The 17001-nt window shown below is 39.5% G+C and overlaps 1 protein-coding gene across 4 annotated transcripts in view; it reads right to left on the bottom strand.

The window, feature by feature from the left end:
* Positions 1-17001, bottom strand: part of LOC128684583 (uncharacterized) — a 93663-nt gene that overhangs the window by 20194 nt on the left and 56468 nt on the right. For all 4 annotated transcript variants that reach the window (XM_070095537.1, XM_070095523.1, XM_070095541.1 and 1 more), the window contains exons 2-3: positions 8196-8795; positions 7060-7173 (exon numbers count right to left, since the gene is read on the bottom strand). In XM_070095537.1, the coding sequence (XP_069951638.1) occupies positions 7060-7173; positions 8196-8789 (708 nt within the window). In that variant the 5' untranslated portion in view covers positions 8790-8795. The remainder of the gene's footprint in view (positions 1-7059; positions 7174-8195; positions 8796-17001) is intronic.

Genomic DNA, 17001 nt, shown 5'->3' with positions numbered 1-17001 from the left:
AGTTATAGATCCATCTACCAACTTTTCCTGTTATTTCTTTATCACGCATTTTGTGCGCTATTACACCATGGTCGCACTTGTCGAAGGCTTTCGCAAAGTCTATGTATACTACATCTGCATTTTGTTTGTCCTACAGTGCATCTAAGACCTTGTCATAGTGGTTCAGTAGTTGGGACAGGCAGGAGCGGCCTGCTTTGAAACCACGTTGCCCTGGGTTGTGTAACTGATGGGTATCTAGGTGGTTGGCGATTTTGTTTCTTAGAACCCTTTAAAAGATTTTTATGATATGGGATGTTAGTGCTATCGGTCTGTAATTCTTTGCAACTGCTTTACTGCCACCTTTGTGGAGGGGGGAATATATTTGTTGCCGTTAGTGATTTTGGGATGACCCCTGTGTCCATGCTCCCTTTCCATAGAATGTTGAAGGCACGTAACAGGGGCTTCTTGCAGTTCTTGATGAACACGGAGCTCCATAAGTCTGGGCCTGGGGCAAAGGGCGTGGGCATGTCATCTATTGTTTTTTCAAAGTCTTGTGGTTTTAGGATAATATCAGAAATTTTTGGATTGACCAAATTTTGAGTCTTGGTCATAAAATCGTTCAAATTTTCGACTCTTAGTCCAGTTAATGGCTTACTAAACACTGAGTCAAATTGGGACCTCAGTATCTCACTCATTTCTTTTCTGTCATCTGTGCAAGTCCCATCACGTCTAAGCAGGGGTCTAATACTTGATGTTCTTTTTCCTTAGATTTGGTATAAGAAAAGAAATACATACATATTTTTAGTTTCATTGATGGCTTTAACTCTTCCTGAGTTCCTTGTGTCCTGTATGATTCCTTAAGCTAAAGTTCGATATTTGCGGTTTTTCTGACCAGTTCCTCCTTCGCATTTCAGATATGCTGGCCCGTTTCAGCAGCTCTGTGATTCTTTGCCTTCGCCTGTATAGGGAGCGTCTCTCTCTAGTTTACATCTTCTCTTCATTTTTCTTAAAGGAATGCACCTTGAGCATACCTCAAGTGCAACAGAGTTAATTCTTTCCAGGCAAAGGTTCGGATCTGTGTTGTGTTGATGTTAATGTTCAAGGTTGATAACAGCAGTGGAGTTAGGACTAGCAGATGTTGAACTAGATCCGTCAACATCGAGACTTCCATGAATATTCTGATATATTGTTTGTATAGGGCAAGGAGGAATAACATCTTGTAGGAGTGAGGAAGAGCCAGTTGTGAGTGTGGGGGAAGTTCGTGAGGCAGTAGGTAAAATGAAAGGGGGTAAGGCAGCCGGGATTGATGGGATAAAGATAGAAATGTTAAAAGCAGGTGGGGATATAGTTTTGGAGTGGTTGGTGCAATTATTTAATAAATGTATGGAAGAGGGTAAGGTACCTAGGAATTGGCAGAGAGCATGCATAGTTCCTTTGTATAAAGGCAAAGGGGATAAAAGAGAGTGCAAAAATTATAGGGGGATAAGTCTGTTGAGTGTACCTGGTAAAGTGTATGGTAGAGTTATAATTGAAAGAATTAAGAGTAAGACGGAGAATAGGATAGCAGATGAACAAGGAGGCTTTAGGAAAGGTAGGGGGTGTGTGGACCAGGTGTTTACAGTGAAACATATAAGTGAACAGTATTTAGATAAGGCTAAAGAGGTCTTTGTGGCATTTATGGATTTGGAAAAGGCGTATGACAGGGTGGATAGGGGGGCAATGTGGCAGATGTTGCAAGTGTATGGTGTAGGAGGTAGGTTACTGAAAGCAGTGAAGAGTTTTTATGAGGATAGTGAGGCTCAAGTTAGAGTATGTAGGAAAGAGGGAAATTTTTTCCCAGTAAAAGTAGGCCTTAGACAAGGATGTGTGATGTCACCGTGGTTGTTTAATATATTTATAGATGGGGTTGTAAGAGAAGTAAATGCGAGGGTCTTGGCAAGAGGCGTGGAGTTAAAAGATAAAGAATCACACACAAAGTGGGAGTTGTCACAGCTGCTGTTTGCTGATGACACTGTGCTCTTGGGAGATTCTGAAGAGAAGCTGCAGAGATTGGTGGATGAATTTGGTAGGGTGTGCAAAAGAAGAAAATTAAAGGTGAATACAGGAAAGAGTAAGGTTATGAGGATAACAAAAAGATTAGGTGATGAAAGATTGGATATCAGATTGGAGGGAGAGAGTATGGAGGAGGTGAATGTATTCAGATATTTGGGAGTGGACGTGTCAGCGGATGGGTCTATGAAAGATGAGGTGAATCATAGAATTGATGAGGGAAAAAGAGTGAGTGGTGCACTTAGGAGTCTGTGGAGACAAAGAACTTTGTCCTTGGAGGCAAAGAGGGGAATGTATGAGAGTATAGTTTTACCAACGCTCTTATATGGGTGTGAAGCGTGGGTGATGAATGTTGCAGCGAGGAGAAGGCTGGAGGCAGTGGAGATGTCATGTCTGAGGGCAATGTGTGGTGTGAATATAATGCAGAGAATTCGTAGTTTGGAAGTTAGGAGGAGGTGCGGGATTACCAAAACTGTTGTCCAGAGGGCTGAGGAAGGGTTGTTGAGGTGGTTCGGACATGTAGAGAGAATGGAGCGAAACAGAATGACTTCAAGAGTGTATCAGTCTGTAGTGGAAGGAAGGCGGGGTAGGGGTCGGCCTAGGAAGGGTGGGAGGGAGGGGGTAAAGGAGGTTTTGTGTGCAAGGGGCTTGGACTTCCAGCAGGCATGCGTGAGCGTGTTTGATAGGAGTGAATGGAGACAAATGGTTTTTAATACTTGACGTGCTGTTGGAGTGTGAGCAAAGTAACATTTATGAAGGGATTCAGGGAAACCGGCAGGCCGGACTTGAGTCCTGGAGATGGGAAGTACAGTGCCTGCACTCTGAAGGAGGGGTGTTAATGTTGCAGTTTAAAAACTGTAGTGTAAAGCACCCTTCTGGCAAGACAGTGATGGAGCGAATGATGGTGAAAGTTTTTCTTTTTCGGGCCACCCTGCCTTGGTGGGAATCGGCCAGTGTGATAAAAAAAAAAAAAAAAAAAAAAAAAAAAAAAAAAAAAAAAAAAAAAAAAAAAATTGTTTGTAATGACAGATTAATAATAATAATAATAATAATAATAGTAATAATAATAATCTTTATTTCTACAAGTACATGTGCAAGGGATACAGTCCTAAAAAAACCATACCACGGGCGGGATTTGAACCCGCGGTCAGAGTCCCAAAACTCCAGACCGTCGCGTTAGCCACTGGACCAGCTAGCCACAATAAGATTCGTCCAACTAGGTATATTTCTACACCATAGGAAGGTTAGCATAGGCACCACTGTGACCACAAATGCAAGTTTTTACAGACGAATCTCCAGCTAGCGTGGCCGTGACGAACTCTAGCTCAAGTCCCCTCAAAGCCGTTAACATGACGGCTTTGAGGGGACTTGAGCCAGAGTTCGTCACGGCCACGCTAGCTGGATATTCGTCTGTAAAAACTTGCATTTGTGGTCACAGTGGTGCCTATGCTAACCTTCCTATGGTGTAGAAATATACCTAGTTGGACGAATCTTATTGTGGCTAGCTGGTCCAGTGGCTAACGCGACGGTCTGGAGTTTTGAGACTCTCTGACCGCGGGTTCAAATCCCGCCCGTGGTATGGTTTATTTGCAATCGTGTCATTACGATTTCGTGAGTCTCGATACAGTCCTAGCTTGACATCAGTGACATACTACTATATAGAAAGTCGCTTGTTATGCAGAGCATTTCGGGCAAAGTAGGTCAACTTTGTCCCAAGATGCGACCCACACCAGTCGAGTAACACCCAGGTGCCTATTTTATTGATACGTGAACATGGACAGTAGATGTCTTAAGGAAACACGTCCTAATGTTTCCACCCGTATAGGGGATTGACCCCGGACTTCAGTGTGTGAGCTTAGTGCGCTAGCAATCCAGCTACGGGGCACCCATAAAGTCTTATCACCATGAGTCTTTCGTTAAAGACTTCTTCCGATTCTTTACAGTGGTTTCGAACAAATCACAGCATCCCCTAAGGCTACACTGTTAGCCAGTTAATTTGTCATTTAAGCTTTCTCAGTTCCCCTTGCTGTGCTTCCAGTCTCGCTTTTAATAAGCCACAGTGTAGTAATACCGATCAAGTCGTGATATTAGGCACATGACCGAGTGAGAGAGGACTGTTTTTCTTCGTAACACTTGAAATCTTAGTCTTTGCTTCTAGCGTTAAATTTTATATGTAATGAGATCCAAGACAGTACATGGTGAGATAATTAACTTTTGAAATCTGGTAAAGTAGCACAGACATCATGTATACGACGAATTAAAGAGCTGTAAGGCATATGGGAGAAGTGTAGCTAGGTAGTTATGTGGGTGGGAAGTAGGTGCTGGAGGTGGATAACGGTATAAGAATGGTGAGGGTTCTTGATCTAAGGAAGTGGACCTTTGCTTCAGTTCTCTGAATAGTCTAACTGTTTCAAATTCCTCCCCCTCCCTTCCATCCCTCCAGGCGCTGTATGATCCTTACGGGTTTAGCTCTCCCCCATGAATGTAATACTTTAAAAAAATAATAGTGTCTTGGAGTGGGGATGGGGATGGTGGAGGGATGAAAGAATACTTTCATCGGACTGTTAACGTCGTAGAGTTAATTAATAATCCGAAGAGAAATATGACCAGAGCCATGGTAAAGGAGAGGAAGAATGATGGAAAAGATAAATGTGGTGCCGAATAGGTAAAATTGATCAATCAGCAATAATTCATTTAAAGTCGTTTCTATAATTTTCTCTTATACGTTTAAAGATATATTTTTTTTCATTTATGTTAGTGTAAAAAAATAATAATTTTGTACCAAAAGAACCCCAGACAACTTACCTAACCTTATTATAACAAGCGCAATTTAATTTAGCTTAATCCAACTAAATATATTTTAGATAACTTTACAATAATTTAATAATAAACAAACACAATTAAATAAATATTTTTCGTTAGATTCAGAATGATTTTTGCGAAATTATTGCATACACAAATATTCACTCGCCTTATTCGGCAAGAAGAGCGTTGCTATTTAAGCCAAATTAGCAAGTTTGACCTATTCGGCACGACACACACACACACACACACACACACACACACACACACACACACACACACACACACACACACACACACACACACACACACACACACACAGGTTTGCAACAAGGCTAGTTCCGGAGCTCAGGGGAATGTCCTACGAAGAAAGGTTGAGAGAACTCGGACTGACGACATTGGAGGACAGGAGGGTCAGGGGAGACATGATAACGACATATAAAATACTGCGTGGAATAGATAAGCTGGACAGAGACAGGTTGTTCCAGAGATGGGACACAGAAACAAGGGGTCACAATTGGAAGCTGAAGAATCAGACGAGTCAGAGGGATGTTAGGAAGTATTTCTTCAGTCATAGAGTCGTCAGGAAGTGAAATAGCCTAGCAAGTGATGTAGTGGAGGCAGGAATTATACATAGCTTTAAGACGAGGTATGACAAAGCTCAGGAAGCAGAGAGAGAGAGGACCTAGTAGCGATCAGTGAAGAGGCGGGGCCAGGAGCCGAGTCTCGATCCCTGCAACCACAATTAGGTGAGTACACACACACACACACACACACACACACACACACACACACACACACAAGAATTCAATCGGACGAGGACCTGGAAGAATTACAATGGGATCTGGACAGGCTGCAGGCCTAGTCCAGAAACTGGATACTGGAGTTCAACCCCACCAAGTGCAAAGTCATGAAGATTGGGGAATGGCAAAAAAGACCACAGACGGAGTACAGTCTAGGGGACCAGAGACTACAAACCTCACTCAAGGAAAAGGATCTTGGGGTGAGTATAACACCAGGCACATCTCCTGAGGCACACATCAACCAAATAGCTGCTGCAGCATATGGGCGCTTAGCAAACCTAAGAATAGCATTCCGACATCTCAATAAGGAATCGTTCATGATCCTGTGCACAGTGTACGTTAGGCCTATATTGGAGTATGCAGCACCAGTTTTCAACCCACACCTAGCCAAGCACGTCAGGAAATTAGAGAAAGTGTAAAGGTTTGCAAGAAGACTAGTCCCGGAGCTAAGAGAAATGTCCTATGAGGAGAGGTTAAGGATAATCGACCTGACGACACTGCAGGACAGGAGAGATAGAGAGGATAGGATAATGACATTAAAATACTGAGAAATCTACAAGGTGGGCAGAGATAGATTGTTCAAGAGATGGGACACAGCAACAAGGGGTTACAGTTGGAAGCTGAAGATTCAGATGAATCACAGAGATGTTAGGAAGTATTTCTTCAGTCACAGAGTTGTAGGAAGTGGAATATTCTGGGAAGTGATGTAGTGGAGGCAGGATCCATATATAGCTTTAAGAGAGGTATGATACAGCTCATGGAGCAGGAAGAGTACCTAGTAGCGGCCAGTGAAAAGGAGGGGCCAGGAGCTGTGAATCGATCCCTGCAACCAAAACTACGCGAATACAACTAGGTGAGTACACACACTTAGACTTCGCAGAACAAGCTAAATATTTACAGACATCTTATCTTAGGCCAGAGGAGACTCGAAGCTACGAGCTTTGGAACAAAGTACGCAGTACTCTATCATGGTGTTCTTATTAAAAGAAAAAATACCAGGTTACGTAAGTAAGATCCGTCAGGAAACAGGACAAGTGTTTCCTGACGCGGGTCTTAGATGACCCGCCGTTGGAGCTTTAGGTCATCTGACCGAGGCCTTCCGCTGGCTTACCGGTCCACCCCTTTAAAAATTATGGTTATAGTTATAACCATTTTTCTAAAAAAAAAAGAAAATACAAAAATCAAGCTGTGTACAAGGAAGTACAGGAAAGCAACTTTCCAGTTACCCTAGCCTCGTTGTACAAATATAAATTTATAAATTTGCCAGGAACATACTAGTTCCTAACCATCAGCTCTTACTCTTCATCTAGCTTAAACCTCATCTCTCTCTCTCTCTCTCTCTCTCTCTCTCTCTCTCAATCCGTCCTAGTTGCTAGAGTAAAGGCCTCCCTGCAGCTACTTCACCTACAGAGTGCGTGGTACTCACCTGAGCGCCGGAGAAAGTGCCGCTCCAGCCCCCCAGCTTGGGACAGTCTGGCAGGTCCTTAAGGAACACCTGGGGCTTATGTTCCTCCTCCTCCTCCTCGTCTTCCTCAACAACCTGCAACAATAAATAATGACACGACATAATTCAAAATTGCAGCATTCGAGTGAATATTTTTTTCTCAGATTGCATACATTTCGAAAAAGTATGCTTGCCTTTTATGCAACATTTTTTTCAAATTGTATATATATATATATATATATATATATATATATATATATATATATATATATATATATATATATATTATATATATATATATATATATATATATATATATATATATATATATATTATATATATTTATATATATATATATATTATATATATATATATATATTTATATATATATATATATTATATATATATATATATATATATATATATATATATATATATATATGTATATATATATATATATATATATATATATATATATATGTATATATATATATTATTTTTATATTTTTATATATATATATATATATATATATATATATATATATATATATATATATATATATATATATATATATATCATATTACGTTCTTTACTTCATTCTTTGTCACAAAGTCATACAAAAAAATAAATTTATGCACAAAAATTGTGAGTATATTTATTTTACAAAATATTTCTGATACTGTTATTTTCTGCTTCTAAATCACTATCACGTTAAGATCCATAGGCTTGATTTTATACATTTACGCGATATATGAGACAATCTCAAATACAGTGAAAAAGCTGACCTCACTCTAAGTCCCACCCTTGACGCACATTCTCTCTCTCTCTCTCTCTCTCTCTCCCACATTTTAACAGACACTAACCTATTGCGCCAACTTTGATTTAAATTTAGTCTTGTACTCTCCCCTAAATCCACTAATCCCTACCCTCGCACATCCACATCCCTCACGCACGCCTAACTTTGGCATATTCCTTTCACACATCCCTCCCTGCACCACTGTAGACCTTTTCGGCTTTAGCGCTTTGACTGTTTATGATAATGTGAAACAGGTAAAACAAGTATACAATTTGTGTGTTAAAAGTAATCAGCGGGAACAGGTTATACTTGGGCACACACCTGGGGCTGAGGCATGTTGCAGATGACCATAGACTCAGAGCACGACACAACTATATCTTGCACACTGAACACATCTTGGTGATGAAGGCTGTCTACATCATGCTCACTTTGAGTGTCGCACGTCAGGCCGATGTCTGCAAGCTTCTGGCGCAAGTCTCCTCGAGCCAAGAACTTCCTAAAAATGCTACATTTACATTCTGGGGGTTTTCTTTGACGGGCTTCTTCGTTTAGTCTGCCGTTATCAATTTCAACCTCGCCGCTTACAAGTACCCAAGATGCCTCATCGACCGGACTCTCTGATCTGGATCTCTCGCCTTTCTCTTCATCCAAATCAGACTTGTCCCTGGCACCACCTTGTAGTCTTTGGTCCTCTTCGTCCTTGATCTTGTCTTCTACTTCTTCACATTCTGGCTGTGTTGGCGACAGTTGTGTTGGGGTTGGAGAGGGAGTGTTGGAGGATCTTCTCTCCTCTACGGCAGCTTCTGCTATCTCCTGAGCTAGCAGCTCTAAGTCCTGTGTGGTCTCAAGGTGCGCCTCTGGACATTCAGAGATCTCCAAATCGCAGGAGTCATGTATATTACTGTAATCTGCCATACCTTTCTGTAAAAAGAGAAGAGGGTTGCCAAATCTTAATTGGTTTGGAAATAGGGTAGTTGATGAATGGAACAGTCTACCTAGTTGGGTTATTGAGGCTGGGACTTTGGGTAGTTTCAAATTTAGGTTGGATAAGTACATGAGTGGGACGGGTTGGATTTGAGTGGGACTTTCACATCAGAGCTTATTTCTTGGGTGGCATTGAAAATTGGGTTGGGCAAATGTTTTGTTAGTGGGATGAATTGTAAAGGACCTGCCTAGTATGGGCCAACAGGCCTCCTGCAGTGTTCCTCCTTTCTTATGTTCTTATGTTCTTATATTAGTAAAAATATAAAATAGCACTTCAATAGGCAACAGATGTGCTCATCAAATATAAAAAAAAGTTGACTAGTATAGTATGTAAACAGCCCCCCACATCCAGTTAGTACAGTACATATATTTATAGCATTTCAATTTACATTCGTGTACAAGCTGGCCACAAGCCATTCACTCCTTCACCAGGTTATGGCGATAGCACGATGACACTAATTCACTATCTTCTTATAAATTTAAGGTTAACCTAATCCATTCAGATGTTCCTGTTTATGTAACCACGTTTCCAAATAATTTGTTTTTCATAAACAAGCGCTAAACACAAACTCCCAAAAATCACTCCCCTCCCTGCTGTCTAAAACATCCCGAAACACATCTAAGATATCCCTTTTCCTTCACTCCCCACCAACTTACCTCCATTGCTCACATCCTCCAACACCATCTACTAGACCAAATATGAGATGAGAGAACCCACCACATCAAGTCATTTAAGAACATTTCCCCGGAATGCTTCCAGACCTCCCCAAACCTGGACAGACTTCCCATCCGCAGAGACATCAAGTAGATATCAGATGCATTAAGAAGTGATAAATGAAATACCAATGGTCTGGTATACATACAGTCCGCATTGCAAACAAGAACCGTGACATGACGATGGGAATAACAAGACTAGATATAATAGCCATAGATGAGATGAAGCTAATGAAAATAAATGCAATATTTCCTGAAGAAACAGAAGGTAAGTGTTGAGCTACGATTTAGAGATATGAATTTTTAACGAGAAGATTTAACAGACCATAACAGGGACAATGGAAACAGGAGAAAGTAAGGCAATAAAAGCAGTAGCTTACAATCCTATATAGAATGCAAGAGAACCAAGAGAGAAGTATGAAGAGAAAAACACTGCAATGCTATAGATCCTGAAGAAAGCAGCTCAAAATGAATGAAGGCAAAAACTGTTGATTATGAAAATATTTAATCATGAAATTGCTTGGGGGAACTGGGAATCACACAAATGATTATGAACGTTTAGATGTAAATTGATTGAAACAATGATGAGAAAGTTCACGTGGATAAGATGATCTAGCAAGACTAACAATAAATGGGAATGGAAAATATATACAAGGAAAAGGGAGGATGGTAGAAAACAAAGATGTGTGGCGAAGAGCTAGGAATGACTATGCAAGGATAAGACGGTAAGCGGAATGGCAGTTAAAAATTGACATAGCAGCAATGGATAAAACTGAGCCTAAGCTGATATGCAGCCACATCTGATGGAAGTTGATAGTAAGAGACCAGATAAGGCAACTGCGACAAAGGCTGGCTTAAGTACTAGAAAATATAATAAAGAGAAACATATAAGAAAGAGAACACCTAGAAAGTAATGCATGTATTAAAGACAATTAGCAGAGGTTCGGAGATGGCAAATATTGTATCTGATATTCCCCAGAGTTTCGTAACATGGACAGAAATAAAGCAGTAGAGAAAGGATGAGTTACACCGTCTTCCTTGACGGTGTATGTATTTAAAAATCTTGATACAGTAAAAAAAAACTTTTGATAAAGAATTCCCCCTAAAATGCTGACGGATGTGTCTATAAGATTCCTTGTAAAATTTGCGATAAAGTTTATTACGGTCAAACTGGTAAAAGTCTCCAACTAAGATTAAAACAACATAAATATAGCATTAGAACTGGACAAGATTCCAATGCTCTATTTATTCATGTGAGAGATTTTAACCATTCAATTGATTTTCAAAAAGTTGAGAAAGTTGTATCAAGCAAGTCCATGGATGACAGAAATATAATTGAATCTTGTTTCATAAAAAGCAGTTTTGACAATAATATGAATATTTCCTTTGGTTTATATAAATTAGGTCCATTTATAATTAATAGAATTTGGGAAGAATTTAATAATACATTGGACAAATAATAAATTTTAAAATTCTTAATTCTTGGGTAGAATAGTTCGTGGGTTGTGTGAAGGACCTGTCTAGTTGGGCCAGTGAGCCTGCTGCAGTGTTCCCTTTCTTATGAGTCGCACGTCAAGTGTTGCTTTGTTGTGGGAAGTGATAGTGAGGTGTGGTCTAGACCCTTTATATGTCTTCCTTTGATGCATTACTTTTATTGTCACGAAAGCACTTGGAATTCTCTATTCTTTCACAGTGGTTGTTTTGTATATATATATATATATATATATATATATATATATATATATATATATATATATATATATATATATATATATATATATATATATGTCGTGCCGAATATGTAAAACTGGTCAATTAGCAAGAACTCATTTAAAATTAAGTCCTTCCTAAATTTTCTCTTATATGTTTAAAGATATAAATTTTTCATTAATGTTAATGTAAAAAATTTTAATTTTGCTCCAAAAGAATCTTAGAAAACTTACCTAACCTTATTATAACAAGAACAATTTATTTTAGCCTAACCCAACTAAATATATTTTAGATTTGTTTACAATAATTTAATACTAAACAAACACAGTGAAATATTTTTTTTTCGTTAGGTTCAGAAGGACTTTGGCGAAAGTATTGCATACACAAATTTTCACTTGTCCTATATGGCAAGATGAACGTTGCTGTTTAAGCCAAGATCGCAAGTTCTTACTATTCGGCACGACATATATATATATATATATATATATATATATATATATATATATATATATATATATATATATATATATATATATATATATATTTAGATTTTGCCACCGAAGTGGCTAGTTTATTGTGCACCCCATATCCATCCTGTGGACGGTAGCGCGAGAGCATGTGGATATACAAAAGGCCTAGGAACTAGGCCCCAAAGGGTTAACAGGAATACATATGGATTTATATCTACATATCTATAGTTCACTTATCTGTTACAAGCAAATTTAGGAAATTTGCTTAGTATATCTGGTATCTTATTTTCATTAATAAGATATCTTGACATGTCACATAGGTTATTATACTGTCTGTCTCTGTATTCCTCAATAAGTGAACAATTAAGCACATAGTGTTCAAGAGAGTGACCATATGCCTGATCACATAATTTACATTTAGTTTGATCATCATCTGTGTGTCTCCCAAACTGCCAGAAGTACTTGTAGCCAAGCCTAAGCCTGGCCACTACAACATCAGTCAGTCTGTTCACATTGCAAGTTGCTCCATAAATATACTTATCTACGTTCATGTTATCATAGTGGGTTATAGATCTACTCAGGCTTCTAACTGCATTCCTATAACAATCATCTTCATTATTTACTTCTCTCCTAATATTATTCCTAATGCTAGACACAGTTATACCAAAGTTATATTCTACGTTCTCCTTCTGGATACTCTTCTTGGCTAACATATCAACTTTATCATGAAGAAGTAATCCAATGTGTGATGGGATCCATAGCAATTGTACATTAATTCCTTTGTCCCTAATTTTTGAGTATCTATACCTGGCTTCCCCAATGAGCATGTTGTTGGAGTCATTATATGAGCCAAGAGCCTTCAATGATGACATAGAATCAGTAATGATGATAGAGTCAAGCTCAGTGTCATAGGTTAGCTTTAGCGCCATTAGGATTGCAAACAATTCAGTTTGCAGTGTAGACGCCCAGTTGTTAATTCTTATGCCTAACTCAACAAATTTATTATCGTTCTTAACTAGGGAGGTGGCAACAAGAGCAGATGCAGCCCTGCCAGAAGACTCCTGTTTAGATCCATCAGTGTATATAACTTGTGATAACTTATTACTACCAGCTAGGCGAAAAATTTCTTCTTGAGCAGTTGCTCTAACAAGAGATTTAAGGAAGGGATTACTAGCAATGAGCTTCTTGGGAGGGACTTGTAGGTATGTGATATTAAATGAACACATCTTCCATGGAGGGGTGAAATGCTCTTGTTGCCTACAGTGATACAGTTCATGCAGGTTATAAAACTTAATGCAATTGCACGTTTTCACAATCCATTTAGATCTGTGTGTATTTACCTCTAGACACTTGGTAAGATTCACTGTGACAGTGTCTGGTTCGTTTCTCAACATTCTAATACCGAGTACAGTGTTAATTTCAACAATCCTATCACTGATACTAGAAATACCAAGCTCCTTCCTCATGTTAAGAACTTTTGTAGATCTGGGACAGCCAAGAATAGTCCTGAGAGCTTCATTTTGCATTAACTCCAAGGGTCGGAGGGAACTTTCTCTAGCTAATATCAACATGGGAGCAGCATAATCAATTAAGGACCTAACATAGGCTATGTACATCATTCTCACGATTCTCACATTAGCACCATAGTTGGGATTGTAGCCAGCAACAGCTTTGAGAGCATTTAGCCTAGCTTTACATTTCTTGTTTAGTTGTGGTATAGTGGATTTGTTAAAGGGTACATCTACACCAAGATATCTGTAAGTTTTAACGTAGCTAATGATTTCACCCTGCAAATAGATGGGTGGGGGATGTCGTTTGCTTGTTAATATCTTTGTTTTAGAGGAAGATATTATGAGGCCTAGTCGATTACAAATTGCTTGAACTTCATTAAGAATGGTATTCATCTTCTTATGCCCTGTTGTATGGATCATGATATCATCAGCATAGCTTATAGCTATATGTTTAGGTGAGGCAGGTAGAGCATTTAGGAGAGCATTAATCAGAATATTAAATAGCATGGGACTAAGAACTCCTCCCTGCGGTGTACCTAAAGACATTTCTTTAGAATCACTTCTGAAGCCTTGGTAAAGGACAGAGGATACTCTATTTGACAGGTATCCTATTATCCAGCAGAGTAAGCTACCACCAATATTCATTTTGGCTAGTTCATGTAGTATAACGGTTCTGTTTGCAATATCAAATGCAGATTTTAGATCAAGAAAAGTGGTAAAACTAGTAGAGGTGTGTGCAGTGAGAAAGGTGGAAATACAGTTCTGCACACTTTTACCTTTCATGAACCCATAGAGGTAGGGGGAAAGTTGATGTCTGATTCTGTAGTACAATCTGTTAAGCATCATTCTTTCAAAAGTTTTGCAAAGACAACTAGTTAAGGAGATCGGCCTAAATGTATCAGGCTGTTGGGGCTTAGGGATAGGCACAATGAGACTATTGGTCCAGGAAGTAGGAAGAACGCCCTCAATGTAACTGAGATTATACAGTGCCAACAAAGGGTTATCAGGCACGTGCCTTAGAGTTCTGAGAATATCATAGGTTATACCATCCTCTCCAGGAGCAGTTGATCGACCTTTGGTTAATGCATTATCTAATTCATACTCGGTAAAGAGGCAATCACTCTCATCAATATTTTGGCTCATAAAATTAATCAGTTTCAACATTTCTTCAGAAGTACTCTCTAAATTTTTTCTAATATGAGATGGAAGGCTTTCATGCCTGGATGTTTTGGACCAGTCATTTATGAGGTCATTTGCTTTTTCAAGAGGAAAGGGATGAGCAACATTGCCAGTCTTTTTCCTGGTTATTTTATTTATACCTTTCCAAGCCAAACTCAAAGGGGTGGACCTATTTAATCCACTAACAAACTGTTCCCATTCCTGTTGCCTAAGTTCTTCCTTTCTATTCCTTGCATTTGTTAGTGCAGCTTGGAACGTTCTGAGCAGGTCTGGGGTTCTACATTCACGGTATGCTTTACCAATCCTCCTAGCTGCATGTGTTAGATTGCGCAGCTGTGGATCATTATAGTATTTACATTGGTTTTTATTGTTATTTATAGTGGAGGGTCTTTGTTTCCTATTCCTGCCCACTTGATCTGTGAGAACACTCTCAATAGTGGTAATTAAATCATCATTAAATTTTTGTGTGCCAGTGGGCTCGTAATTCTTATACCATTGATCCAAGTGGTTAATAAAGTTGTCTCTGTGTTCTGGTTTGAGAATAAGTTTCCTCCTTCTGTATTTAGCTCCTTGATTGCTGGAGATGTGATCAAGATTGACAGTTGTTAGTCTTGGGAAGTGATCAGATAGAAGATCATCAACTATGACAGAGTCATGCATCGTATATGATGTATTAAATCCAAGACACAGATCTAGTATGCCACCATATATGTGAGTAGGCTCAGTAGTGCCCACAATTCGAACATTATCATGCTCATTCAGCAATCTCACTAGTTTAGTTCCATTGGTGTTTGTAATAGACCCACCAATATTCTTATGTCTGGCATTAAAATCTCCAAGAATGATGGTAGGTTCACTATTGATGCGATCTGGTAAAGCATCAGGTCGAAGCTGGTTCGCTGGGGCATAGAGATTAAAAATGTTTATGGAAAAATCGCCTGCATATACTTTGACACCATGATACTGCATGTTAACTCGACTCTGCAAGGAAAGGAGTGAATGTGGCAAGTTCTTTCTGACATACATCACACAACAGTTGGTTGACCTTAGGTTATAAGCTGCATATCCAGGCAAGTTTGGTGGAGGTGCTCCATCTTTCAATCTACATTCCTGCAAACAGATGACATCAATATTCTTGGTTGCACTAATATGATGTAAGTCAGGCAACCGCTTCCTGATGGAAGCAATGTTCCATGAAAAGATTTGTAATGTATCCATTGTAGTGAGTTATTACAATCTCTTGCTCATAAGATGGTAAAACTATTATGCTTTGACTGCAGTGTGCAGACACTTAAGAGCAAATAGCATAGTTTGTACGTCTTTATCTTCAGAACCTTTATTTTTAAGCATTTTTCGGCATTTTGGCAGCCAGTTATGAGGCAAGTTTTGAAGGCAAGAGTTATGGGCTTCTTTCTCACAAATTGCTGGAAGCTGAACGGAGATTGCTGCACTTTTGACATCATCACCATGCTCAAGAGCATCATCCTGATTACATATATTTATTAAACTTGTCAGGATCTGTTCAAGATGCTCAATTTTTTTCTGGAAATTTGTTATAATATGAGGAAGGTCAGGCGGATCCAATGCCTCTCCGGAGGATGGCACTTCTGGGTTAGTGCTTCCTTTAACACCTATCACCTTAACAGGTACCATGGTTACATTAGTGTTCTCTGTTTCATCATTCATTGCAGGTAGGTCCTGTGCATCTGACTCATCTCCAATTTCCAGGGAGGTTACCTGTGTGGTGTCCGTCTGACTGTTGTAGTTGTGTGTATTGGGAGAAATGACAAACTCATCCCCATATTCAGGTGTAGCCATAGGTATCTGTAGTGGCAGACCAGTAGTTCCATATGTGCTAGCAGGGATGGCTAGCTCCTCCACAGCTGGTGTGTGTGATGGCATTCTGGTATCACCAGAATTGTTTGCAGTGAGGTGGGGTTCTTGCACACTTTGCAGAGGTTCAGTCTCAGATCTGGCTGTGGTAGACTGGATGGCCCCATCCTCAGTTACCATTAAAGGACTGTTATCAGGTTTACCTCGAAGGTTGTTTGGGTTCTGACTGCAGTCCTTGTGGGAAACTGTAACCCCAACTTCTTTACAGTTAATACACTTAAATTTTTGGCTGTCAGGGCCTACTGTGCATTCTCTAGTGGAATGTTTCCCAGCACACTTACCACACCAAGAATGTAGTATTCCACAGTCTACTGCAACATGGCCATAGTGCTGGCATTTGTAACACCTACGTTTAGGGGGTAGGTACACTTCGATGTTTAGGAAACGTAAACCATGCACCCAGATATTCCGGGGGAGGGGCACAGGACCCACCCAACTGGCAATAATTTGGGATTTTCCTTTAAGTCTTTTAGGCTTGATGATATGCTCACTGAGAGTCAGATGGGATGGGTCCATGCAGAGAGGGTATCCAAAGATTATGATACTGACCCATTTTTTAAAGTGGTGAGTGTCTGATTGAGGTCGGAGCAGCTTAATATCCCCATAAGGTGTACTAAGTAGATCATTGATCAGCTCTTTATTCTGTTCCACAAACACAAAGTTGTG

Source organism: Cherax quadricarinatus, chromosome 4 (assembly GCF_038502225.1).
Source record: "Cherax quadricarinatus isolate ZL_2023a chromosome 4, ASM3850222v1, whole genome shotgun sequence".
Lineage (NCBI taxonomy): Eukaryota > Metazoa > Arthropoda > Malacostraca > Decapoda > Parastacidae > Cherax > Cherax quadricarinatus.
The sequence above is the reverse complement of the archived record's forward strand: the minus strand, read 5'-3'. Positions and strand labels throughout refer to the sequence as shown.